The 27,592-nt window shown below is 44.9% G+C and overlaps 1 protein-coding gene across 2 annotated transcripts in view; it reads right to left on the bottom strand.

The window, feature by feature from the left end:
- Nucleotides 1-27,324, bottom strand: part of LAMA5 (laminin subunit alpha 5) — a 328,307-nt gene extending 300,983 nt beyond the window's left edge. Inside the window, exons 1-2 of one of the 2 annotated variants that reach the window (XM_039346487.1) lie at nt 26,564-27,324; nt 6,848-7,000 (exon numbers count right to left, since the gene is read on the bottom strand). In XM_039346487.1, the coding sequence (XP_039202421.1) occupies nt 6,848-7,000; nt 26,564-26,863 (453 nt within the window). In that variant the 5' untranslated portion in view covers nt 26,864-27,324. The remainder of the gene's footprint in view (nt 1-6,847; nt 7,001-26,563) is intronic. The other variant, XM_039346486.1, reaches the window with a different exon arrangement.
- Between the last annotated feature and the right edge of the window lie 268 nt (nt 27,325-27,592).

Here is a 27,592-nt window from a genome sequence, read left to right as displayed (position 1 = left end):
TTCCTAACAGTGAGGACAATCAACCAGTAGAACAGCTTTTCCTTCAGAAGCTGTGGGTGCTTTATCACTGGAGGTTTTTAAGAAGAGACTGGACAGTCACTTGTCTAAAATTGTATAGGGTCGCCTGCTAGAGCAGGGGGTTGGACTGGATAGCCTCCAAGGTCCCTTCCAGTTCTATTCTGATTGAACAATAAAGTGATGCAGCTACTTAAAAGACAAATGCTATCTTGGGATGTCTTCACTGGAGTCCAGAGTCCAGATCACAGGTAGTGGTTCTGATCAAACTCCTTTTGAAATACAAGCAATCCTCGACTTATAACAACAATTGAACCCAAAATTTCCATTGTTCAACGAGAGAGTGGCTAAGTGAGTTTTGCCCCATTTTATGACCTTTCTTATTAAGTGAATCACTGCGGTTGTTAAGTTAGTAACGTAGTTGTTAAGTGAATCTGGCTTCCCCATTGACTTTGCTTGTCAGAAGGTCGCAAAAAGTGATCACAGGACCTCCGGATACTGCAACCGTCATAAATATGAGTCACTTGCCAAGTGTCGTATGATGATGTGACCATGGGGATGCCGCAATGATTGTAAGTGTGAAAAATGGTCGTAAGTCACTTTTATCAGTGCCATTGTGAGTGGTTACTAAACGAATGATTGCAAATCAAGGACTACCTGTACCAGGGGTAGGCAACCTTGGCTCTTTTATGACTCATGGACTTCAACTCCCAGAATTCCTGAGCCAGCATGGCTCAGCTTGGAAACCTCTCCCTTTCCCCTCAGCGTGGCTGGCTCTGGAATTCTGGGAGTTGAAGTCCATGAGTCATAAAAGAGCCAAGGTTGCCTACCCCTGACCTGTACTATGTGCAGTTTGGGACATCATAGTTCAAAAAGAACCAGAACAAATTGGAGTATGTTCAGGGGACGCCTACCAAAATAGTGAAAGGCCTGAAAAACAGCTCTAAGAAATTCTTAAAATATCTGGGGAGGATCAGCCTAGAAAAGAAATATATCTGAGGAGAGATATGAAATCTTGAAATATCTGAAGGGCTCTCACACATATAAAAAGGAATTATTTTATTCTCTGGTAGCCAAGAGGGATGTTCCACTTGGGAACTGTTGTTATTTTGGGGAATCCTTGGCCAAATTGGCAAAACATACAAATGCAATAAATAAAATAAAACCCCTGTTTTTACGGATGACACCCAAATAATTATGGCTAAGCCAGAATAATTACAGTTCTGCCCATCATCCCCAGCCCTAGATAATTAAATGCAACCCTCCCTTCACGTCTTGCAGCAAGGCATCACATATCCTTTAGTGCCAAAGAATTGTAAATCTCACCCATCGGGGTGTCTGCTCCATGAGGCAGTCAATTATATAAATGGTTCTAGCTGGGTGGCCTGCCCCATTTCTCTTTCCTTTCTCTCAGGCTAGCGATTCCAATGAAAGTCTCCGTTTCTGGTCCTTTCAATGTGGTCAAGAAAGATGGCAGGCCAGCAGGAAAGGGCACAAATCAAAGGACAGCTTGTTCAATGGAAGAATAGTGGCCTGTTTTGAGGGCTGTACTGAGGGTCAATGAGGCAAAAGCTGGCAAGCACTCTCTCCATTAAAAACTGCTACAGAGATGGGTGGTCGTTATTATCATCATCATCATCGTCTTAAGTTTACCAAAACAGAGTAACAGAGTTGAATGGGACCTTGGAGGTCTTCTAGTCCAGGATCTCCAACCTTGGCAAATTTAAGACTTGTGGACTTCAACTCCCAGAATTCTCAGACAGCAAAAGAGAACCTAATCCAGGGGTAGTCAACCTTGGCTCTTTTATGGCTCCTGGACTTCAACTCCCAGAATTCCTCAGCCAGGCACATGTGCACATGTGCCTAGCTGGGGAATTCTGGGAGTTGAAGTCCACAAGTCATAAAAGAGCCAAGGTTGACTACCCCTGCCCTAATAATTTCAGCCTCTTCTCGAAAACCTCCAGTGCTAGAATCATCTGGAGACAAGCTGTTCCATTATAGGTAGTCCTCGACTTACAACAGTTTACTCAGTGACCGTTCGATGTTACAATGGCACTGACATGCCCGTTTTTCACACTTACGAGCGTTGCAGCATCCCCATGGTCAGGTGTATCAAAATTCAGAGGCTCGGCAAGTAATTCATATTTATGACGGTTGCAATGTCTCTGGGTCATGTGATCCCCCTTTTGCGACCTTCTGACAAGCAAAGTCAGTGGGGAAGCCAGATTCACTTAACAACCATGTTGCTAACTTAACAACTGCAGTGATTCACTTAACCACTGTGGCAAGAAAGATCATAAAATGAGGCAAAACTCCCTTAACCAATGTCCCACTTAGCAACAGAAATGTTGGGCTCAGCTGAGGTCGTAATTTGAGGACTACGTGTAATAGTGTAATACGTGTAAATATCTCCTTAGTTCCAGGTTGTTTCTCTCTTTGGTTAGTTTCCATCTGTTGCTTCTTGTCCTGCCTTCAGGCACTTTGGAGAATAGGTTGACTCCCTCTTCTCTGTGGTAGCCCCTGAGATATTGGAACACTGCTATCATGTCACCTCTTGTCCTTCTTTTTATTAGACTAAGGCAGGGGTAGGCAACCTTGGCTCTTTTATGACTCGTGGACTTCAACTCCCAGAATTCCTGAGCCAGCCACGCTGAGGGGAAAGGGAGAGGTTTCCAAGCTGAGCTATGTTGGCTCAGGAATTCTGGAAGTTGAAGTCCACGAGTCATAAAAGAGCCAAGGCTGCCTACCCCTGGACTAAGACATACCCAATTCCTGCAACCAATTTAACTCTTTGGCAGGGAATGAAGATGTTCAGAAATGGCCTGACTGAAGAAGAGTGTGTAAAACAGAGTTTTTCATATTGGCAACTTTAAGATGTGTTGAGTTCAGCTCCCAGAATGCAGCAAATTTTATGATTGTCACAGGTTATGACCACGATGATCATACTTTCCCTACAACAACAACCCTTTGAAGTGGTTTGGGCTGAGAGAAGGACTGGCTCAAAGTTACCCAGTTGGATTTCATGGCTAAGGCAGGACTGGAAGTCACAGTCTCCTGGTGATTGGCCGAAACATACCTAACTAGCTTTCCTGCCTAAGGCAGAACTAGAACTCCCTGTTTCCTAGTTTGTTGCCTGCTGCCTTAACCATTAGACCAAACTGGCTCTACATGTTGGGAACATTTAAGGCTCTGTCACCCAAACCACATTCTCAAGCTGAACGCCCAACAAACAAAGTGAATTTCAAGACAAAAGGTGGCTCCTCCATCTGTCTATTCAGTGAACGGGCTGGAAATCCAATTCTTGCCAGCAACTTCAATTGCATTTGAAAGAAAAGCAGAGTTGCATTTCTGTTATATTGCCAGGTCTTTCAGCAATCAAAATCTCTCTCCCAGGAGATGGTTATTGCCCCGTCTCCAAGCTCTGTTCAAACCGGCTGCCCAGCCTCTTTCACAGGTTGGGACTTTGTTTAAATATTTAACTAGCAAGTTTCAAACCAAAACTGCTCGCTTTGAAATGAAAACGTGGCCTTGTTCTCCCTGAACGGTCAGCAGGGATCGGAGACTCCAGGGTCACCGAGCTATAAAACAGCTGGAAATGATTTCAGCTCTTACAGAAAGGAAGCACCATTAAATCATCTTTTGGGAGAAGATTTATTTTTTCTTCCTACTGACAGGACAGAGGATAAGCAAAGGTCAGGTCCCAAGCTGGCCAGTGTTTGCTATGCTATTCCTCCCAAGACAAGGCAAGCATGAGCCTGAAAGTTTGGAAGAATAAACCTTTGGTCCCGGTGACTGACTCAGATTGGATCCTGCAACATTATCCTGGGGCACGGATATTTTCCTTCATTCGACACAGCAATCACAGCAATCCAAAGTTTATTACAGTCTGTCTGTCTGTCTGTCTATCTATCTCTACCTACTTACCTACCTACCTATCCATCCATCCATCCATCCAGCTAGCTAGCTATCCAATCTAGCTATCCAGCTATCTAGTCTATTTATCCAGCTATTTTATTTTATTTTATTTTATCTTGTCTGTCTGTCTATCTATCTATCTATTGTATCTATCTACTGTATCTATCTATCTATCTATCTATCTATCTATCTATCTATCTATCTATCTATCTATCTATCTATCTATCTATCTCTACCTACTTACCTACCTACCTATCCATCCATCCATTCATCTAGCTAGCTAGCTATACAATCTAGCTATCCAGCTATCTAATCTATCTATCCAGCTATTTTATCTAATCTAATCTTATCTATCTATCTATCTATCTATCTATCTATCTATCTATCTATCTATCTATCTATCTATCTATCTATCTATCTATCTTGCTCTCTAATCTAGCTATCTAGCTACCTAACAAGGTTCTAAAATTGGGCATGATCATAGTGACCCACCTAACAACCACCTTACAACTATAATTCTGGGCTCAATTATGATCATAAATTGAGGACTTCCAGTATTGCAACAGTCCCCAACCTTTGTGGCTCTGCAGACCAGCAGTGGCAGCAGTGGGAGAGGGGGAGAGGTGCACACCGCTTGCGCAAAAGGAACTTCACGCACTTGCCGGCTACCTGTATGGCCCGGTTCCCAATGGGCCATGGCCCGGTACCGGGCAGCAGACAGGGGGTTGTGGACCCCTGCTGTATTGTATCTTCTTTTATGAAAGTCTGATGCCGTAACCTGTGACAAAGTCAAGTAAGTTAGAGTTTACTGATATTTCAAGCATAAAACCACTTTTAAAAATTATTTATTAATCTCTCGCCTATGAAACATCTCAGTGTGTCAAGATATCACACATTTGAGGCCATAACGATCGGTTTGCAGAAAGGAAATAAAAGTTAATAATCCATCTGAAACTTTGCATATTTAAGGTCTTATATCTGGTTGTGCTAGGCCTGCCTGGACTCTAACCATGTAAGCCTCAACTATAAGGAATCAGCCATTCATTCTGGAGTGATCTCTTAACTGGCCTGTTATCTGCTTAAGGAAGTGTCAACTTTCAGACGGTTCATCATACTTGAAGAAAATACCTTGAAAACATCACAGTGCACACAATCTTGTCAACAAAAGCTGAGTCAATATTGACTTTATGTGGTCCACACTTTGAGGCTGTATCAACAGCAAGGTTGCAAATCTATCCTAAGGGATAATTGACTGATGATCCATTTGATGCATAGAATACATCTAGGACAGCGGTCCCCAATCTTTCTGGCTTGGCAGCCTGGGGGGGGGGGTTGTGATTGACAGGTGTGTGTGTGCGCACAGCTCCATTTGTGCGAGTGAAGCTTTGCACGCAAGTGCCCACTGCACACACACTTGCCTGCCTGCTGCTTGCGCGGCCCGGGTCCAAACGGTAATGGCCCATGGCCTGGGGATCCCTGATCTAGGAGATACACTACAATCATTGCTCTCTTAGGAATCATTTAACCATATAGATAAACAGGAAGGTAAAAGAGAAAAGCTTTGCATGCAACAAACAGAAAATGACAAGTTTACCCTGCTTCATATTACACTATTTTTACAGATATGGTATTTCTTTTTTCCTTGTCTAGGGGGAATAGCCAAGCAATATAATCCTAATGGCAGGATTTCCTTAACTCTAGTTATTTTATTAGTTCCATCAAAAGAAATCCTTCAGAGCAGAAAAACAAGATAAAGTCCTTTAAATCAGTGTTACTCAAACATGGCATCTTTAAGATGTCTGGTTTCCAACTCCCATAATACCCCAGCTGGTTGGGAAATTCTGGGAATTGAAGTCCAGGCATCTTAAAATTGGCAAGCTTGAGCCACACTGCTTTAAATAAATAACATGAAAGCATCCCTTACTTACTTACAACCTGAAGTTCAAAGTATACGTCGCTCTATGACTCTGCTTGACCTATATACTGGCACAGTGGCATTTATGCAAGGACCCAAGTACATCAGTTTGACAAATGCAGCATTGGCCATTGACATTGTACACACATCCAAAAGGAACCAGTGCTTGGGACATGGTCCTCCTTCCCTTCCCCCCAAAACTGGTCCTAAATAATTTTTTACAAAAATTTCCAAGAAGATATTTGTATTTGTATATCCCATAGTATAACACTGCAAGTATATCTAATGCAAAATTATGGCAAATTTGCTCTGCGGATTGGTGGTGGTGGCTGGGGGGAGAGGAAAGAGGGGATGGTTGTGCAAATGCAGTTTTGCGTGCTTGTACGCTCGCCCTCCACTTGCGCAGAACGGTTCCCAATGGACCGCAGACTGCTACCGGGCCGTGGACTGGCAGTTGGAGACCCCTGATCTAATATACTACTCACGCTTCAATTATTTGTCTAAAAGCCAACAGCACATCAGTAAAAGTCCACATTTTAAAAATATGCTTAGGGAAGGGGTCTTCATACTTGGCCCTTTTATGACTTGTGGACTTCAACTCCCAGAATTCCTCAGCCAGTGTGCCTGGCTTGGGAATTCTGGAAGTCCACAAGTCATAAAAGGGCCAAGTTTGAAGACCCCTGTCTTAACTCTAACAAACAAAATGGAGGCTGGCTGAGGAATTCTGGGAGTTGAAGTCCACAAATCATAAAAGGGACAAGTTTGAAGACCTCTGTCGTAGGGTCATCTTCAAATATCGATGATCACAAAAATACTCCACTGTCTTTCCTAAAACAATACAAGTAACTTGATCAAGAAGCTTGCTGCAGTAAGTTAAGTACTTTTTTCCTGCATGGCAAATTTATAGCAAAATTAGGTCATTAATTCTTTCTCCTTTAGCATGCCTCTGTTGTTCTAAGAGACCACCCATTTATTTTAGTAGAAAGCAAGTGATCTCCTTACCTGTCCCAAATCTAAGGTGACATTGACCTCATTGAATTCCAGTCTCCGAGAGAGGGGGGGACTCTGCCACCAGCGTTCGGTCCCGTCGATAGCATTGGTGATTGGATGGGCTTTGTTGCTATTGGCTGAAGAACAGATGTCACAATACTGTCCCTATGGCCAAAAAACAATAAAATAAAGAAAACAAATGGTCAGAAACCGCAGAGAAAAGCATGCATTTTATTCACAGTTTAACAGCTCCATTCACCATCACTTACCAGATTCAACATAAAATCATTGGTCTAACCCAGTTGTAATACATAATAATAGTTGTTTGGGGCTATTGAATATGGCCTGCAAAATCCCAGACACCCCATTAGGTGGCAGCAAGGAGATAAAGCAGTTGGGATCTCTGTACTGCCACCTAGTGGTCATTTTGGATAACTGCAGCCAAGATATAATATTCCATATTTGCAGTGTTTTCAAAATAACATCTCACTAAAGGATAAAACATGTTAGAAGTGTAACTGGTTCTTAAGTGAACAGTAAAATGGGCAATAAAATGCTTTAGTACCTTTATTTTAGCTTGCTGGCCAAGTCACCATCTTTTTTCCTTTTATGAATGCCATGAAAGGATTTAAAAAACAAAGAAATAAGAAGGAAAAAGGAGGCATTTGTCAAGTTTTGGTCCTATGCTGCCATTCTGAATGTCTCCCACAGGGATGTCCAGAAGATGAGTCAAGAGACAAAATGGCATCTGCAACTGTCTGATCAAAGTCCAAGTCCGTGTGCTTTTTACCAGCAATATATATAGAATTAGTCCTCAATTTACAACCATTTGTTTAGTGACTATTCAAAGTTATAATGGCACTGAAAAAAATTGAATTATGACCGTTTTTTTATACTTATGACCACTGCAGCATCCCCATGGTCACATGAATAAAATCTGGATGACTGACAACTGGTTCGTATTTATGACGATTGCAGTGTCCTGGGGTCATGCGGTCACCTTTTGCGACCCTTTTGCAAATCTGGCTTCAATGGGGAAGCCAGATTCACTTAAGAATCATGTTACTAACGTAACAACTGCAGGGATTCACTTAAAAACTGTGGCAAGAAAGGTCGTAAAATGGGGCGAAACTCACTTAACAACTATCTTGCTTAGCAACAGAAGTTTTGGGCTCAATTGTGTCATACATCAAGGACTACCTGTATAAAAGAAGTTGATTTTTCTCTATCCCCTCCCATCACATACACCTGGTCTCCCAACAATTTGGATCCACACCTAGAGCTCTGAAATTAAGCATTCTTCAGTATTTTAAAACTTGTTTCTGAGGAAATGAATACTGTAGTGCTTTACCTCTAGATTAAATTGCAGTAAATGAATACATGCAATTTCTTAACAGCAGACAAAACAGGAATCTCCCCATTTTCCTTCCTTAATTCCTAATTTTTTCCCCCAGATATTTTTCCTCTTCTCAGGGGAGCAGACTACCAAAATGTCTAGCAAAAAAGGAAATAAAAAGAAATCCCTCTGTCCTGTTGGAAGGACAAGAATGCAAGGAGGAAAACAGGAGAATGACTGCTATTCTGACTAGATTAGAGTCAAAAGTATGCTGAATAAGGAACTATAAAATGCAGCACAAGGGTCAGTTTAGAATGGAGAAGGGTCTTGTTTGCAAAATGAGCCACTACAGGAGGGAGGGACGGAGGGAGGGAGGGAGGGAGGGAAGGAAGAGGGAAGAAAGGAAGGGAGGGAGGGAAAAAAATAACCATTGCCAAATTCCACTTGTTTCAAATCTTGGCATTTGTACCAACAATCTTTATGTTCCTATAGTTATACTATAACATAATACAGGTAGTCCTCAACTTAAAACAGTTCATTTAGTGACTTTTCAAAGTTGCAACGGCACTGAAAAAAGTGACTTAGTACCATTTTTTTCACACTTACAATAGCTGCAGCCTCCCTATGGTCAAAATTCTGATGCTTGATGACTAATTCATATTTAGGATGGCTGCAGTGTCATGTGATCACTTTTTTCAACCTTCTCAGAAGCGAAGTCAATGGGGAAGCCACTTAACAATTGTGTTACGAATTTATCAACTGCAACTGTGGCAAGAGAGGTCGTAAAATGGGGCAAAATTAACAACTGTCTCGTTCAGCAAGAGAAATTTTGGGCTCAGTTGTGATCATAATCCAAGGACTACCTGTATTGTTTAGTTTAAGTCACCCCCAGTGCATTCATAAAGATAGGGAATACATTAATTAATTTGGACTTTCACTAAGCATGTTGTGTGAACCCACCCAATTACAGTGTCTCAAGTAACAAAAAGCTGAACAAAACAAAATGTAGCTATTAAGTAAATCAGGCAATCATTAAACAAATCTGACTTCCCCCATTAACTTCGAAGGATCGAATCAAGATCACGTGAAGTGTTAGTACCACTTTACAATGTCTTGGTAAGGCCACACTTGGAATACTGCATCCAGTTTTTGAGACTCTAGAAAGAGTGCAGAGAAGAGCAACAAAGACGATTAGGGGACTGGAGGCCAAAACATATAAGGAACGGTTGCTGAAACTTGGGTATGTCTAGTCTAATGAAGAGAAGGATGAGGGGTGAATGATAGCAGTGTTCCAATATCTCAGGGGCTGCCACAAAGAAGAGGGAGTCAAGCCATTCTCCAAAGCACCTAAAGGCAGAACAAGAAGCAATGGATGGAAACTAATCAAGGAGAGAAGCAACCTGGAATTAAGGAGAAATTTCCTTACAGTTAGAACAATTAATCAGTGGAACAACCTGCCTCCAGAAGTTGTGAATGCTCCAACACTGGAAGCTGGACAATCATTTGTCTGAAATAATATACGGTTTCCTGCCTGAGCAGGGGGTTGGACTAGAAGACCTCCAAGGTCCCTTCCAACACTATTATTGTTATTGCTTTTTGGAAGCAGCTGGGAAGGTTGCAAATGGCAATCGCCTGACCCCAGGAGACGGTAATCACATGCCAGTTATCATATGCTCCAATTTTGATCATGTGACCAGTGGGATATTGTGACAGTTGTAAGTGTCAAGACCAGTTGTAAGTCACTTTTTTTCAATGCAACTGTAACTTCGAACAATCACTAAACAAATGGTTGTAAATTGAGGACTCTCTGTAGTAAGAAAGCTCTTTCAGCTAAACCTCACGTTGTTTTTGTGAAAATAGAAATTACTTTCAATAGGAAATCCACAGCTGGTCATTCTAACAAGAGCTAACACTTAGGTCAGTGATGGCGAACCTTTTAGAGACCGAATGCCCAAAAACCGCCCCAGCCCACCCCTGCTCTGCCCCCTGTTCCGCCCCCCCATAGGGCCACTCACCACAGACCGCCCAGGTGGCTTTGCAGCGCTATGGCAGCCACGCCCTCCACCCGAACCCCCTAGCATTATCTGCACGTGATGGGGCACGAGGGCGGAGTCTTGCCCCTGCTGCCCAGCTGCCATGTGCTTGGCTGCGCTCCTCCACGTGGGCCCTGCCTGGAGGAGACTTTCCTCCAGGTAGGCAGCTGGTGAGGGGGTTGTGGGAGAAGGCAGGGCTGGGGCAACGGCTCGCGTGCCCACAGAGAGGGCTCCGAGTGCCACCTCTGGCACGAGTGCCATAGGTTCGCCACCACTGACTTAGGTAGAAAGAAGCTTTTTCAGAACCTCTGCTAAGCTCTTCCAACTTTTAGTTTACTTTTCTTAATGGATGATGTATAATATCAAGCAGATTAGAGGGTCAAACCAACTCAATTACTGAAACATAAATTCTGGAATTTATTAGGGTTGTTCCAGACTATTGAAATTAAAGATGCAGCCCTTAATTTGCTCCACGCTTGTAAATGGAATTAATGAAAAACCACGACATTTCAATTATCAGGTCTCGTTTTGCTTCCTTTTAAAAACATGTCTGCTATTACAGGGGGAAAAAACAGTCACTTAACAAGCAGAGAAAAACCCACCGCTCAAATAAAGACCAGATGAGAGAAGAAGAAAGACCACAAACAAATTGAATTTGGGAATTCTGAAAGACAACCTTTTTTAATTTGGAGATTGGTGGTAGGGTCTAAGAGAGATTCTATCAGTAAAATTAAGCTGTACAGATCATTTACAGTTCATTTACAAGGGCACTAAAAAAAGTGACTTATGATTGTATTTCCCACTTACAGCAGTGATAAAAATTTGGACGTTTGGCAACAAGCATGTACGAGGGCAATTCGGAAATAAAACCTCCATTTGGTTATCAATGACAGACACTTGCAGATAGAGAACTTTTATTATACACCTTACAAAACTCACCTGCACTGCACCAAGGGGCTGGTGGGCTACTATTGCTGCTGGACACCATCAGCCCGTGTGCTTGCCGCCTATTGTGTGCGTGCCAGGGGGGGTACGCACCCGGGCTAATCACCCTGATATTGTGCTTCCTCGAAAATAAGCGCTAATGCAGGGGTAGGCAACCTTGGCTCTTTTATGACTTGTGGACTTCAACTCCCAGAATTCCTCAGCCAGCCACGCTGAAGGGAAAGGGAGAGGTTTCCATGCTCAGCCATGCTGGCTCAGGAATTCTGGGAGTTGAAGTCCACGAGTCATAAAAGAGCCAAGGTTGCCTACCCCTGCCCTAATGCATCTTTGAAGCAAAAAAACCCTATAAGGCCGGGTCTTATTTTCGGGGAAACATGATATGTATGTATGTATGTATGTATGTATGTGTGTGTATAACTCCAGGTGCAGATATACATGTGTATAACTCCAGGTGGCAGATATACATAATACTCTTTCCTCCTCCTATTTTCCCCACAACAACAACCTGCGAGGCAAGTTGGGCTGAGAGTGATTGGCCCAAGGTCCCCAAGCCAGGTTTCATCATCATCATCATCATCATAATAGTAAAGTTGGAAGGGACCTTGGAGGTCATCAAGTCCAACCCCCTGCTCAGGCAGGTAACCCTATACCATTTCAGACAAATGGCTGTCCAGTCTTCAGTGTTGGAGCATTCACCGCTTCTGGAGGCAGGTTGTTCCACTGGTTAATTGTTCTTACTGCCAGGAAGTTTCTCCTTAGTTCTAGGTTGCTTCTCTCCTTGATTAGTTTCCATCCGTTGCTTCTTGTCCTGCCTTCAGGCACCTTGGAGAATAGCTTGACTCCCTCTTCTTTATGGCAGCCCCTGAGATATTGGAATACTGCTATGATGTCTCCCCTTGTCCTTCTCTTTGTTAAACTAGACATACCCAATTCCAGCAACCATTCCTTATATATTTTAGCCTCCAGTCCCCTAATCATCTTTGTTGCTCTTCTCTGTACTCTTTCTAGAGTCTCAACATCTTTTTTTACATCGTGGTGACCAAAACTGGATGCAGTATTCCAAGTGTGGCCTTACCAAGGCATTGTAAAGTGATATTAATACTTCACGTGATCTTGATTCTATCCCTCTGTTAATGCAGTCTAGTACTATGTTGGCTTTTTTGGCAACTAGAATTCAGTCAGGTCAGGGAGTATCTGTATAGATTTCTTGTTTGACTTCTGCTCTCTTCAGGGAGAGCTAGCCAGGCCCCTCAAGCTGTTTCCATGGTTTGTTTTTTGGAAAGTACAAAGTAGGTGTCCCAAACTCTTCCCCTCGACTATAAAATATGATTTCTTCTGGTTTGAGAGGATTCAAGCTCAGAAACCACAATAAAAGGAAGCATAAAAGAAATGTTTACAATTCAAGTGTTCCCCTTGGCATGAAGAGCCAAACAACTCAGCAGCCTTATAGACCAGCCCATTTGTTCTGTTCACAATAAGCCAGAATTCTCATAAATTCTAGCTTATCAGGATGCCGAAACAGCCCCATGATGTATGTTCAACTTGGAATGGAATGAAAGAAACATGTCAGTTGTCCTTTCACTAAAGCCTCTGAGTGGGAAAAACGCAGCCTCTTCCGAGTGTCAGTCGCAAAATCTGAAATAACATTTCCAAAGGATGATCTTCCTATTCAGAACTTAAAATAAAAAGGCAGTTTTTAGAAATGCTGGACTAGTTCATCGCACTGGCAGCTGGATTTACCGAAAAAGTCAGCCCGTTCAAAAGAAGCAGGACACAAACTTTTTTTGAAACTCAAACTCTCAGTCTGGATGAAACTTGGAAACTAAGGTTGGGCAAATCTATTGCCTAGGAAGTGCGCCAATCCACACCCTTCACTCTGAGTCCAGTCTGGGGACTTTAATAGCCAAGGAGGTCATCTGAAAATACAGATAGTCCTCGACTTACAACCACAATTGAGCTCAAAATTTCCATTGCTAAGCATGGCAGCTGTTAAGTGAGTTTTAGGATCTTCTTCTGCCACAGTCGTTAAGTGGATCATTGCAGTTGTTAAATGAATCATGCGGTCGTTAAACAAATCTGGCTTCCCCCATTGACGAAAGCCAGCTGGGAAGGTGACAATGATCACACGACCTCAGGACAGTACAACTGTCATAGGTACATGCCTGTTGCCAAGCGCATTAATTTTGATGGCGTGACCGTGGGGTCGTTAAGTATGAAAACTGGTCATAAGTCACTTTTTTTCAGCATCATTGTAACTTCAAACAATCACTAAGCTAGTGGTTGTAAGTCGAGGACTAGTTGTAAAGGGTCAGCATCAATTGTTCACATACACTATCTTGTGTTGGTTGATATTCTGCCCAATGAACAATAACACAGATGGAAGAGCAGAGGCAGCAGGCAATATGGCAATGCAGGTGGTCCTTGACTTACGACTATAGTGGAAGATGCCCATCATGGTTGTAAATTGATTTTACACCGTCCGCATTTACACTCTATTTCTAGTTTCTGGCAAAAAGTGGCCATTGAGTACAATAGGTTCATTTATAAAGCTTATAAAGTCATCCATGAAGTCCTCAACTTACGATCACAATGGAGCTCAAAATTTATGCTGGCAGTGAGAAATGTGTTAAGTGAGTTTTGCCCCATTTTATGGCATTTCTTGCCACAGTGAATCATGCAGTCGTTAAGTTAGTAACAGAGTTGTTAAGCAGCTCCTCCATGGACTTTGCTTCTCGCCACGTCGCAAAAGAGGACACTGCAGCTGTCATAAATATGAGTCAGACACCAAGCTTCTGAATTTTGATCGTGTGACCATGGGGCACTGCGATGGTTGCTAAGTGTGAAAACTGGCCACGAGTCATTTTTTTCAGTGCTGTTGTAACTTTGAACAGTCACTAAGCAAACTGTCGTAAGTCGAGAACTGCCTGTATGGTGGCCTGCTTAACAACCGCCACGACTGACTGTAATTTCGGCCAAAGTTATGGTTACGAACTCCCTGTACCTCAAGAAGAAGTTTAAATTGCTCAGTAATTTTTAAAAGGAGCCTAATAGCATCTTTTCTCACTTATAAACTTTACAAAGATTCTATGAGCTTCAGCTCAACATCACGAAGTTGAGGTCTTTTAATAAACTTTATCAGTAAAAAAAAAATGCTACCAGACTCCTGATCTTTTGCTACCATAGACTAAAACAGCCTTACACCTACAATTCCTGTAATTTTCAAACTACATTTCTCCTGGTGGAGCCCCAAATTGCTGTTGCCTTTTTTTCAGCCACTTCTACTGAGTTCTCATCACCTAATGCAGTGTTTCCCAAACTTGACAATTTTAAGGCATGAGGACTTCAACTCCCAGAATTCCACAGCCAGCAATGCTGGCTGTGGAATTCTGGGAGTTGAAGTCCACATGCCTTAAAATTGTCAAGTTTGGGAAACACTGACCTAATGTACAATTCAAGATCTTTTTCGTAACTACTGGGACCAAGTCAGATATCCCATATCTGTGTCCACTCATGCACAACCCTTTGATACCATGGGCTGCAAGGGGTTCTTACAGAATTATCTGTAGCTACTTGTAGTCAGAGAACAAGGAAACAGGTGAGCCCAAAGCAGAAAGTATAAGAATAACAACAACAAAAAAAAAAACAGAGTTGGAAGGGACCTTGGAGGTCTTCTATTCCAACCCCCTGCTCAGGCAGGAAACCCTACACCAGGGGTAGGCAACCTTAGCTCTTTTATGACTCGCGGACTTCAACTCCCAGGATTCCTGAGCCAGCATGGCTCAGCTTGGAAACTCTCCCTTTTCCCTCAGCGTGGCTGGCTCAGGAATTCTGGGAGTTGAAGTCCACGAGTCATAAAAGAGCCAAGGTTGCCTACCCCTGCCCTGTTATACTATTTCAGACAAATGATTATCCAATATCTTCTTAGAAATTTCTAGTGATGGAGCATAACTTCTGGAGGCAAACTGTAATTCAGGTCTTCTTCAAACACATGTTCCTTATAGCCCAGGGGTCCTCAACCCCCGGTCCGTGGACCAGTACCGGGGCCACAGCATGCTAGCAACCGGTCCACACAAACAAGCAAAGCCCCATCCGTGGCATGCAGGCAGCTTACAAAACCACACACACTCTGGTCTGTGGAAAAATCTTCTCCACGAAATCAGTCCCTGGTGCCCAAAAGATTGGGGACCTCTGTTATAGCCCATCAACTTAATTTTAATCTGCTTGAAAATCAGCAGAACTGGTTCATCATCAAAATTTAATTGACTACATGCTACGGTACATGAGAAGACTTGAAAGACCAGGTTAGGGAAAGGTTGTCATGGAGAAATCTATGTGGTTGCTAAGAATCAACATCAACTTGATATATGCACAGATATAGTATAGGGCAGTGATGGCAAACCTTTTAGAGACCGAGTGCCCAAACTGCAATCCAAAACCCACTTATACATCGTCAGGTGCCGGGTGGGTATGGCCCATTGGGGGGGTGTGGCCCATTGGGGGGGTGTGGCCCATTGGGTGGGCGTGGCTACGCTGGTAACAGCAGACTGGATGGGACTAAAAAGTTCAATCAATCAATTCCAACTTTGCAAGATCTTTTTTTCCCGCAAGAAGTTGAAATTGACTGACTGATTGAACCTTTTTTTTTTTTGTACACGGCGGCAGAGGCCTAAAGCGAAAAGGTTTTATAAAACCCAGCTGAAGGCCTAGGATTGGGGCGACGGCGTGCGTGTCCACAGAGAGTGCTCTGAGTGCCGCCTCTGGCACCCGTGCCATAGATTCACCATCACTGGTATAGGGGGTACCTTGCTCAATAGTAGTAACTGTGAAAGGGACCTCGGAGTCCTAGTGGACAATCACCTAAATATGAGCCAGCCGTGTGCTGCAGCTGCCAAAAAAGCCAACACAGTGCTAGGCTGCATTAACAAAGGGATAGAATTAAGATCACGTGAAGTGTTAATACTACTTTACAATGCCTTGGTAAGGCCACACTTGGAATACTGCATCCAATTTTGGTCACCACGATGTAAAAAAGATGTTGAGACTCTAGAAAGAGTACAGAGAAGAGCAACAAAGATGATTAGGGGACTGAAGGCTAAAGATTATAAGAAACGGCTGCTGGAATTGGGTATGTCTAGTTTAACGAAGAGAAGGATGAGGGGAGGCATGATAGCAGTGTTCCAATATCTCAGGGGCTGCCATAAAGAAGAGGGAGTCAAGCTATTCTTCAAAGCGCCTGAAGGCAGGACAAGAAGCAACGGATGGAAACTAAGCCAGGAGAGAAGCAACCTAGAACTAAGGAGAAACTTCCTGACAGTTAGAACAATTAACCAGTGGAACAACCTGCCTCCAGAAGCGATGAATGCTCCAGCATTGAAGGTTTTTAAGAAGAGATTGGACAGCCATTTGTCCGAAATGGTATAGGGTTTCCTGCCTGAGCAGGGGGTTGGACTAGATGACCTCCAAGGTCCCTTCCAACTTTACTATTATTATTATAACTTGTTGGCACATAACTAATCAAAGGAATAAGAAAAAACTAAGGAGGAGTCTATGGGCTCCTTGAAGCTCTCTGAACTTGGTTGTTTTCTTGCAGACATTTCATTACCTGACTAGGTAACATCACCAGTTCTAGTGAGTATGTGGTTTTCTCCTGACTTATATTGTATGTACACTGAGAGCTTATGCACTGGAGACAAATTCCTTGTGTGTCCAACCACACTTAGCCAATAAAGAATTCTATATACAGTAGCTTGCCTTGTCAGTGTTGGTGGGGTATGTGGTTTTCTCCTTGGTAGTTCTTTGATTAGGCTGCTGCTTATTGCTTGATTGTTTGTCTTAGTTCAGTGGTGGCGAACCTATGGCACGAGTGCCAGAGGTGGCACTCGGAGCCCTCTCTGTGGGCACACGTGCTGTTGCCCCAGCCTTGCCTCCCACTGCAACACTCTCCTCTCCAGCAGCCCCCCTGAAGGAGTCGCCCTTGAGCATGGCCCACATGGAGCAACGCAGCCAGGGACATCGCAGCCAGGCAGCATAGACAAGACTCTGCCCTCACACCCCATCATGCAGTTGATGCTGCAGGGCGTGGGCAGAGGGTGTGGCCACCATAGCGCTGCTGGGCTATCTAGGCGATCTGCGGTGGGCCCTGGAGGCGGTGAGTGGTCCTGTGGGCAGGTGGGGTGGGGGATGGGGGGCAGAGCGGGGGCGGGGCAAGGGGTAGAGCGGGGGCAGGGCCAATTTTTGGGCACTCGGTCTCTAAAAGGTTCGCCATCACTGTCTTAGCTGATATAGTAATTCCTTGATTCAGATATTGTTTACTACTTGATTGTTTGTCTGGTGTTAATCCTGGTGTTAATCCCTGCTTCTCTGGGTGAGGAGGTGTGCCGGTTTTTTGTTTCCTGTTTAACCTTTTTATTGTATCTTTTGAACATTGCTCAGAATCTTCTCAAACCACAAGATGGGCAGCAAATAATGTAATAACAATAATAGTAACAGGCAGCTTGAGTGCAATCCGAAAACAATTGGAGCATCCCTTGAACACTGTTGCCATTGAAAAATTCACCATCAGTCAATTGCAAAAGGCAAGTTTTATTTGGAACAAGTTATCTCTGTGACGAAATCTGTAACACTTATCAAACATCCACATCTGCCTATCCCAGGTCCTTGGGAAGAACTCAATAGGTGGATAAAAAATCAGTCTGAACATCCAGCTGACTGTGCAACAAAGAAAAATAATAATGAACATCTGGTTGACTGTGTGACGAACCATAATAATCCATTCTGAACATCTGGCTGACCAGGCAACAAACCATAAGAGTAATAATGGTGTGTAAATGTGGTTTATCTCCATGTGTCTGCTGACGGCTGATTTGTCTGAGGGCCAAGCTCTGTTTATGAGTTTAGTCTGGATCATGATGCTCACAGTTTTCTCAATTGGTTGAGTCTGCCCATGTGTTTTGAAATTAAGGAGTTTTTATCATGTCATCTGACTGCTAGATGGTGTTATTGGACTCTACTAGTCCTCTGCCTGTTGTTCTTCCTAGCGGCTGTTACAGTCCTTACACTGTAGCTGACTCCTGTTTTTTCTTCTTGGACTATTGAGTATTTTGGTTTGGGATAGTTTGCATGCTACAGTGATGCTGTGTGTTTGTAATAGTCTTTTGGCTGTATCTGAGATGTTCTCCAGGAATAGCAGCATTATCTTTTTCATAACTTCTGTTGGTTGTGCAATGTTAAGTTTGACCGCACAGGCACTTTTTGATAAAGCTGCATGGGCATCCATCTTGTTGGAAGATGTTATATAGGTGGTGTGTTTCTTTTTTCTGGTGTCCTGAGTTGCTGCAGTGTGTTTATGCTCATCTCAATAATGTTCTTACACAGCCCCTCTTGTGGGAAGTTGGGTTGTTACTTTGGAAGTAAACACCTGGTTAGTGTGAGTAGTTTTTCAATAGACTTGCATTTCCAATATGCTGCTATTTCCTTTGCTAATGAGAATATCTAGGAAATGTAATATGTTATTGCTTCTTCCCTTGTGAATTGTATTTCCTTTGAAGATGTTGACTGTTTCACGTATCTTCTAGTTGTCACTTTTTTCTAGTTGTCTAGTTATCCCTTTTTTATCATAAAGGTATCATCTATACCAGAGGTAGGCAACCTTGGCTCTTTTATGACTTGTGTACTTCAACTCCCAGAATTCCTGATGCTGGCCTAGGTTGCCTATCCCTGATCTATTCACTGGAGCCATGCTTTTGGTTACATGAATGGAAGTGCTATAGTTTTAAAATGCTGCAATACAGTCTCTGCTATCCTAAGAGTAGTGATCTCATGGTGTTCCTCTGATTTGTTGGTATATTTGTCCATCAAACCAAAAGTAGACCACATATGAAAATACTATAGAATGCAGGTTATCCACCCTCTTTCTAAATTACCATGTATTGTAATTGAAACCACTTGTTCAACTGACAAGATATGTTCTCAACCTTTTTAATGCTGCGACCCCCAACCGGTCGTAAGTCGAGGACTACTCAACCGGTCGTAAGTCGAGGACTACTCAACTGGTGCAGCACCGTTTGCAGAATGGGACTTTTGGCGGGCTCAGTAGGGCAGAGACAGCCTGGACAATTCCTATTGGCTTTTGAAAGCCAATAGAATTAGACTCTATTCAAGAGAGTCTATTCTATTGGCTTTCAAAAGCCCATAGAATAAAAGGGAGGAGCACAGCTAAGGAAAAGGGGAAAAGAAAATGGCGGACTGCGTTGTTTGGCGACCCCCGTGAAATGGTCGTTCGACCCCAAATGGGGTCCCGACCCACAGGTTGAGAACCACTGTTCTATATGAAGTTGCAAACCAACTCATAGGTGAGCTGATTGTTTCCTGTAGATTTCAAGTTGCTGAAGTTATGGCTGTTTATTACCAGAATTAATTTTATTTAAGTTGAGTTCCCTTCCTAGTGACTTCACGGACAAAACCTTGATTTTTTTTTTTCTTCTTAGCAGCAACACAAAAGTCGTTGGACCCTTCTAGGAATTTTTTTTGTTCAGTTTATCTATCCAACCCTCATGTATGGTATTCCCTAGATTTGCTTCCTCTCAGGCAGCAACATAGAAATCCAATGAATGAATGAATGACTCAAACAATCTGGCCTCAACCTGCTTAGCTTCCAAAGCTAGACAACAATCAAACCGGTTTGGTAAAAGCATCAACTCCACAGAAACAAAGCCCACCCTGTGCTTTGTTATGGTTACCTCTCCACTTCTTTGTGAGAACAGGTGTTTTATCTGTGAGTACAACCTAGTCCTTCTCACCCACCCATGGAGGATAAACCCCAGGTGCATTCTAGAAAGAGTGCAGAGAAGAGCAACAAAGATGATTAGGGAGGCACACTGTATGAAGAATGATTGCAGGAACTGAGTTTGTTTAGTCCAGGGCTTTTCAACCTTTTCAACCTTTTCACCCATTGTACCTCTTTTAGAATATGGCAACATCCAAATACCACCAGTCGCCTAGCAAGGTGTCAAAAACTTGATGATCAAAAAAAAAAAAAAAAAGGAAAAAAGTGATAAAGTACAGGTAGTCCTTGACTTACAACAGTTAGCTTAGTGACTGTTCAAAGTTACAGTGGCACTGAAAAAAGTGCCCCCCAAGCCACAGCCGAGCAAGACAACTGCCTGCCTACCCAGCGGCGCTCTTCCTCCTGTCCGAGGTTTCCGTTATTGTGAGCATTTCTGTTGAGGATTAGCAGCAGGGGTGGGGTGGGGTGGGGGGTGTTTGGTTTTTATTTCCCCCGTCTGCTGGGTGGTTGCAGCAGGTTTTGGTCACTTCACATGACCCTGGAACACTGTGACTGTCATAAATATGAATCAGTTGCCAAGCATCTGAATGTAAATCACAAGACTCTGGAGAGGCTGCAACATTCCAGCTGATCGGTGCTTCTTCTGGGCTCAGCAGAAGTGCCAGGATCAGCGCTGCTTTCCAGCTGATTAGTGCTTCTTCAGGGCTCCAGCTGGAGCCTGGTGCTGATCCTGGCACTTCCACTGAGCCCTGACAGTCCTGAAGAAGCAATGATCCTGGCACTTCCACTGAGCCCTGACAGTCCTGAAGAAGCAATGATCCTGGCGCTTCCACTGAGCCGTGACAGCCCTGCAGCTCCAGCCATCTCTCGCTCAGGCTTGAGCGGTGCTGCCACCGGTTCAGCTCATTCCCCTCCCCCACTACTTTTCTGGGATGGTCGCGTACCACCTGCCAGGTGCCAATGTACCACAGGTAGTACTTATGCCACTGGTTGAAAAGCCCTGGTTTAGTCTACTGAAAAGAAGGACTAGGGGAGACACGATAGCAGTGTTCCAATATCTCAGGGGCTGCCACAAAGAGGGTCCACCTGTTCTCCAAAGAACCTGAAGGCAGGACAAGAACAATGGATGGAAACTAATCACGGAGAGAAGCAACCTAGAACGAAGGAGAAATTTCCTGACTGGTAAGAACAGTTGATCAGTGGAACAGCCTGCCTCCAGACGTTGTAGATGCTCCATCACTGAAGGTTTTTAAGAAGGCACTGAACAGCCATTTGTCTGGCATGTATAGGGTCACCTGCTTGAGGAGGGGGTTGGACCAGAAGACCCCCAAGGCCCACTCCAACTCCGTTATTCTGTTATGATAACAGTGTTCCCTCATTTGAGGGACTGCCACAAAGAAGGGGGGGGGGTGTTCAACCTATTTTTACAAAGTACCAGAAAGCCGGACAAGAAACAGTGGAAAAATTTCCTAACAATGAGAACAATTAACCAGCGGAACAAGTTGCCTCCAGAAGTTGTGGATGCTCCAACACTGGCAGTTTTTAACAAGAAATGATTTAGCCCTTCCTCTGAAATGATATAGGGCAGTGGTTCTCAACCTGTGGGTCGGGACCCCATTTGGGGTCGAACGACCATTTCACGGGGGTCGCCAAACAACGCAGTCCACCATTTTTTCCCCCTTTTCCTTAGCTGTGCTACTCCCTTTTATTCTATTGGCTTTTGAAAGCCAATAGAATAGACTGTCTTGAATAGAGTCTAATTCTAGTGGCTTTCAAAAGCCAATAGGAATTGTCCAGGCTGTCTCTGCCCTGCTGAGCCCGCCAAAAGTCCCATTCTGCAAACGGTGCTGCACCAGTTGAGTAGTCCTCGACTTACGACCGGTTGACTAGTCCTCGACTTATGACTGGTTGGGGGTCACGGCATTAAAAAGGTTGAGAACCACTGATATAGGGTCTCCTGCATGAGCAGGTGGGATTAGAAGACCCTTAAGATCCCTTCCAACTCTGATATTCTGTTAACTGGGATCTTAGCTGCTTCCTACTCCAGGAGCAAACGCAGAAGTCCTGCTGCTTTGATTTGTCTTCTCTCATCAGGGAAGGTTTCCGATTCCATTTCTTTCCCAGCTACTGTAATTGCCCTTACAAGATTTACAACAACTCTGGGAAATCAGAGCTTAGTGGTTCACACTCTCCTGCTCCTTCTTTTAACAAGTTCCCTTCTGTAACTAGGATCTCTCCATCCAGATGTTCAGGATTGTTAGCATTTTGACAAGCACCAGCTCTTGAAGGGTGGCACTCTTCTGCCATCCACATTCCTGGGAAATTCCTGTCCCCGGGTGCTTCTCTGCTTCTCGGTAAGGGCCCCTTTTAAACAGACATTTGCTTAGACATAAGCCTGTAATAATTGTTTATCTTTAACACACCCTCGGCTCCCACCCACATTCCTGCAAACAATTTGAGGGCTTCATTATATCGAGATTCCCAAAATTCAACCCACTCCGTTTAAGTTGGATAAACAGAAACTCCCCCCCCCCCAAGCACTATGAGATAAGCATTGTTGCAGTACATGGGGTACACGCTAAGTGTGCTTTTTTAAAAAAAAATCTCCAATCTGGGGTTCAGCTTTCTTGCAGAGCATTTAGAAAATGATCAAATCTATTTGATCAGAACAAATGAAACGTGTATAAATCTGTTACAGTACAAGGAATACTGGTGTTATACCACCATCTTCAATTCTTTTACAAAAAAATAATTTATTGCCTCTCTCTGAGCTGTTTATTTACTAGGTTTTTATCCTGCCTTTTATTATTTTATTATAAATAAGTGTAGGTGGTGAACATAGTTAATACTTTCTCTTGCTATTTTCCACAGAACAATAACCCTGCGAGGTGGGTTGGGGTGAGAGTGATTTACTGGTCCAAAGTCACCTATTGGTTTTCATGCTGAAGGCGGAACTAGAATTCACAGTCGCCTGCAGATTGGCCCAAAGCCACCTAGCGAGCTTTCATGTCTAAGATGGGACTGGAACTTGTGGTCTCCTTCTGATTGGACCACAGTCACCCACCAGCTTTCACGCCACAGGTGGGACTAGAACTTACAGTCTCTTGGTTATTGACCCAAAGTCACTCAACTAGCTTTCATGCCTAAAGCAGGACTAGAACTAGTCTCCTGGTTTGTAGGCCAGCACCTTAACAATTATACCTCTAGAGATCATTTTGGTCTGTGACCGCAAAATAAAATTATTATTATTATACCTCTACAGATTAGATTTGAAAAGATGCAAGGTGGAAATATTACATAAAATCATTTATAATACATAATACAAAACAAGCATTTTCGTTTGCATTAGGTTGATCTCTGAACATTTTTCTAGCGGTGCATATCATAAAAGTAATAATTTTGTGTAGAAAGTTGCAGGTTAGATGAATTTTGTGTAAGGCTCATTTCATTCTACTTCAAAACCTTGAAATGTGGATAAACTTCCTGTTTATTAGAACAATTAACCAGTGGAACAACCTGCCTCCAGAAGCGGTGAATGCTCCAACACTGGAAGTTTTTAAGAAGAGACTGGGCAGCCATTTGTCCGAAATGGTGTAGGGTTTCCTGCCTGAGCAGGGGGTTGGACTCGATGACCTCCAAGGTCCCTTCCACAACAACAACTACTTCTTCTTCTCCTTCTTCTCCTTCTTCTTCCTCTTATTTTCTTCTCTTTTCTCTAATTGTCTACTGCTGCTTTAAGCTGGCTCATTCTGAGGTCTTCACAGAATATCCAGGTAAGCTACTCAATGCAATAATCAATTCAAAAATGTGCTTAGCACCATAGCTACTTCAAGTAAAGCCAAGTTGCTTCGCTGCCCACAATGGGACTAAGTTACAATATGGATATGGGAGTCCTCTGAATACCTCAGAAAAGCAATATGCTTATGTATAATTATAGTTATTAAACAGAACTAATGAAATGGATCAGTTTGTTTTTGCCAGCCCTATACTTCTTTCAAAAGTACTCTGTACCAGGGCTTTTCAACCAGTGGTACGGGTACCACCTGTGGTACATTGGCACCTGGCAGGTGGTACGCAACAATCCTAGAAAAGTGGTAGCGGGGGAGGGGAATGAGCTGAATCGGTGGTAGCACAGCACAAGCCTGAGCGAGAGATGGCTGAAGCTGTAGGGCTGTCATGGCTCAGCGGAAGCACCAGGATCAGCGCATCTTCGGGACTGTCAGGGCTCAGTGGAAGCACCAGGATCAGCGCCAGGCTCCAGCTGGAGCTCGGCGCTGATCCTCGTGCTTTTGCTGAGCCCTGAAGAAGCACCAATCAGCTGGAAAGCAGCACAGATCCTGGCGCTTCTGCTGAGCCCAGAAGAAGTGCCAATCAGCTGGAATGTTGCAGCATCTCCAGGGTCTTGTGATTTATATTCAGATGCTTGGCAACTGATTCATATTTATGACAGTCACAGTGTCCCAGGGTCATGTGAAGTGACCAAAACCTGCTGCAACCACCCATCTGATGGGGGGAATAAAAACCAAACACCACCCCCACCCCATCCCCGCTGCCAATCCTCAACAGAAATGCTCACAACAATGAAAACCTCAGACAGGAGGAAGAGCGCCGCTGGGTGGGCAGGCAGGTGTCTTGCTCGGCTGTGCCTTGGGGGGCACTTTTTTCAGTGCCATTGTAACTTCAAACAGTCACTAAGCGAACTGTTGTAAGTCGAGGACTACCTGTACTTTATCACTTTTTTCCTTTTTTTTTTTTTTTGGTCATCAAGTTTTTGACACCTTGCTAGGTGACTGGCGGTACTCGGATATTGCCATATCCTAAAAGTGGTACAATGGGTGAAAAGGTTGAAAAGCCCTGCTCTGTACATCCAAAATTTGTCACCCTAGCAATAGCTGTCAAGTTTAAATGTTCTCAATTTCAGCAGAAAACTTTAGCAAGGATTTTTCTTTTCCTCCCATTCAACAAGTCCAAACATATTTTGTCCTGAACAGCATGCCATTCTGCTCTTAAGTCTGAACACCCTGTAATAACATACCCACCGTCATCGTGCTCAAGAAACCAATTCTATTTACCGCCCTCCAACTTTTTGAGAGATCAAATCCTTCTTCCCATTTCTCTAGAGCTTTGATTATAATTTTTCTCCCTCACTTAGTTACCCAGACCAGAAATTCAACTTAGCAAGTGATTTCTTGGACTTTCTCCAATAAATGTTGGGCGAGGAGCACTAGGGACCCTTTTCAGATAGGAAAGTAGTAAATGTGAAAAATCCCTTTTATAAACCAATGAACAAAAGAGTGCCTGAGAACCCAAACAGATACAAAGTGCATGTTGGAAAGCCACAATCACCAAAAGAGGGTGTGTATGCCTGTCTTATAAATGGAATCAGTTCAGAAGCGAAGAAAATTGGAAGATAAATATAATCTAGAAGATGGATGGATGGATGAGGGAAGGGAAGAGGTGGCAAGGGGCAAGGAGAAGGAAGGAAGGAAGGAGGAAGGGAATGGGTGGCAAGGAGAAGGAAGGAAGGAAGGAAGGAAGGAAGGAAGGAAGGAAGGAAGGAAGGAAGGAAGGAAGGGGAAGGAAAGGAGTGGCAAGGAGAAGGAACGAAGGAAGGGGAAGGGAAGAGTTGCAAGGAGAAGGAAAGAAGGAAGGGGAAAGGAAGGAGTGGCAAGGAGAAGGAAGGAAAAGGGAAGGAGTGGCAAGGAGAAGGAAGGAAGGAAGGAGAAGGGAAGGAGTGGCAAGGAGAAGGAAGGAAGGAAGGAAGGAAGGAGAAGGGAAGGAGTGGCAAGGAGAAGGAAGGAAGGAAGGGGAAGGGAAGGAGTGGCAAGGAGAAGGGAAGGGAAGGAGTGGCAAGGAGAAGAAAAGAAGGAAGGAAGGGGAAGGGAAGGAGTGGCAAGGAGAAGGAAGGAAGGAAGGAAGGAAGGAAGGAAGGAAGGAAGGAAGGAAGGAGGAAGGAAGGAAGGAAGGAAGGAAGGGAAGGAGTGGCAAGGAGAAGGAAGGAAGGAAGGAAGGAAGGAAGGAAGGAAGGAAGGAAGGAAGGAAGGAAGGAAGGAAGGAAGGAAGGGGAAGGAGTGGCAAGGAGAAGGGAAGGAGTGGCAAGGAGAAGAAAAGAAGGAAGGGGAAGGGAAGGAGTGGCAAGGAGAAGGAAGGAAGGGGAAGGGAAGGAAGGAAGGAAGGAAGGAAGGAAGGAAGGGGAAGGAGTGGCAAGGAGAAGGAAAGAAGGAAGGAAAAGGAAGGAAGGAAGGAAGGAAAGTTTACCCAGAGTCCTAACTGCCTGGGTAAGGGGGGGGGAGGCAGCGAGCTGGAAAAGCAAGGTAATACCACGCATGGCTTTCATGCATTCTTGCAAAGAGGAACAAGATCCGAAGTTGGGCTGAGTCTGCTTTTCAGACAGGCTTTTCTCCTTGCCAAACCCTCCAACTCCGAAACCCCAGCGCGACCCTCCGGGGGTCGTTCTCTCCGTAAAGGAGACCCGCGCGGAGGACGGCAGGCTCTCCGCTCCGAAGCAGCACCGCCGACACGCTCCCCCGACCCAAACCCAGCCCCACACTTGTTGCAGCCGTTCTTCCCCCCCCCCTCCTCCACAACCCCCGCACGCACACAAACACACCGGCAAGGAAGCGCTCTACCTGGATGGTCTGGTTGGGCTCCCCTCCGGAGACCGGCCCTCCCACGAGTTTGCAATACAAATCCTCCACCGGGCGCGGGGGGCTCCGGCCGCCGGCTTCTTCCTCGCCGCAGGTCGCGGTGGCCGAGATCTTGGTGCCCTCGGCCAGGTTGAAGTAAGGCGGGTGCAAGCTGTGGCCGTTCACGTCGGCCTGGAAGGAGACCGGCTGCCCCCACGAAGCCCCCAGCAGGGGCAGCAGCAGCAGCAGCAGCGCCCCCGGGCACCGGAGCCCAGCAGCGGGCACCGCCGGCCGGCTCGCCATTTTTTCCCGGGGACTTTGGCCGCGCGCCGGCACGCTCGGAAAGAGCCGGTGCGAGGAGACTCCGCCGCGAGGGAGGCCGATCGGGCTGAGCCCCGCGCCGGCCCAAGACCGCGACAGAAGCTCCGAGCCGCGGAGGAGAGATCGGCGCCGGGCGCTCCGCGGAGTTGATCCAAGTTGCAACCTGCGCCGGGAGGAGCCTCCCCGCCCCGAGCGCTGCTCCTGCAGGGCGGCCGCTCGGTCCGGAGCGCGGCGCGGGTTCCTTCTTTTGCAAGCTCGCAACGGCGACGGCCCCGGGAGGGAAGTGGTGCGGGGGAGGGAGGGGCCACGCGGGGATTAGTCCTGCCGGAGGCTGCCCATTGTGTCGGCCGCCCTCGCGGCTCTTGTCCCGGGTTAACCCGTTCTGCCCTTCGGCCGGGCAGGAAAGGGGGCAGCGGGGGAGGGAGGGAGAGACAAAGAGGGAAAAGTCCGCACGCGCGCCTCTGTTGGGATGGAGGGGGGAAAAGAGGCGCCCCTTGCTGCCCTCGACCCCCAAATTCTCCCCCCCTCTTTTTTTTTTCCTTCTTCCCTTTTGCAAATGGCTGAGTAGATCCAAGGATTTTTTTCCCCCTCCCCCGCCCGGGTTGGCGAGTCCTGGCATGCTCGCCTGGGATTGCCTCTGGGCTCCCGGGGAGGGGGGAGGTGAGGGGGGGGGGAACGTGGGTGAGTTTGCAGCAAAGCGCGTAAATATCA

Source organism: Crotalus tigris, unplaced genomic scaffold (genome assembly GCF_016545835.1).
Source record: "Crotalus tigris isolate CLP2741 ecotype Arizona unplaced genomic scaffold, ASM1654583v1 scf7180000017999.2816498, whole genome shotgun sequence".
Taxonomy (NCBI): Eukaryota; Metazoa; Chordata; class Lepidosauria; order Squamata; family Viperidae; genus Crotalus; species Crotalus tigris.
The sequence above is the reverse complement of the archived record's forward strand: the minus strand, read 5'-3'. Positions and strand labels throughout refer to the sequence as shown.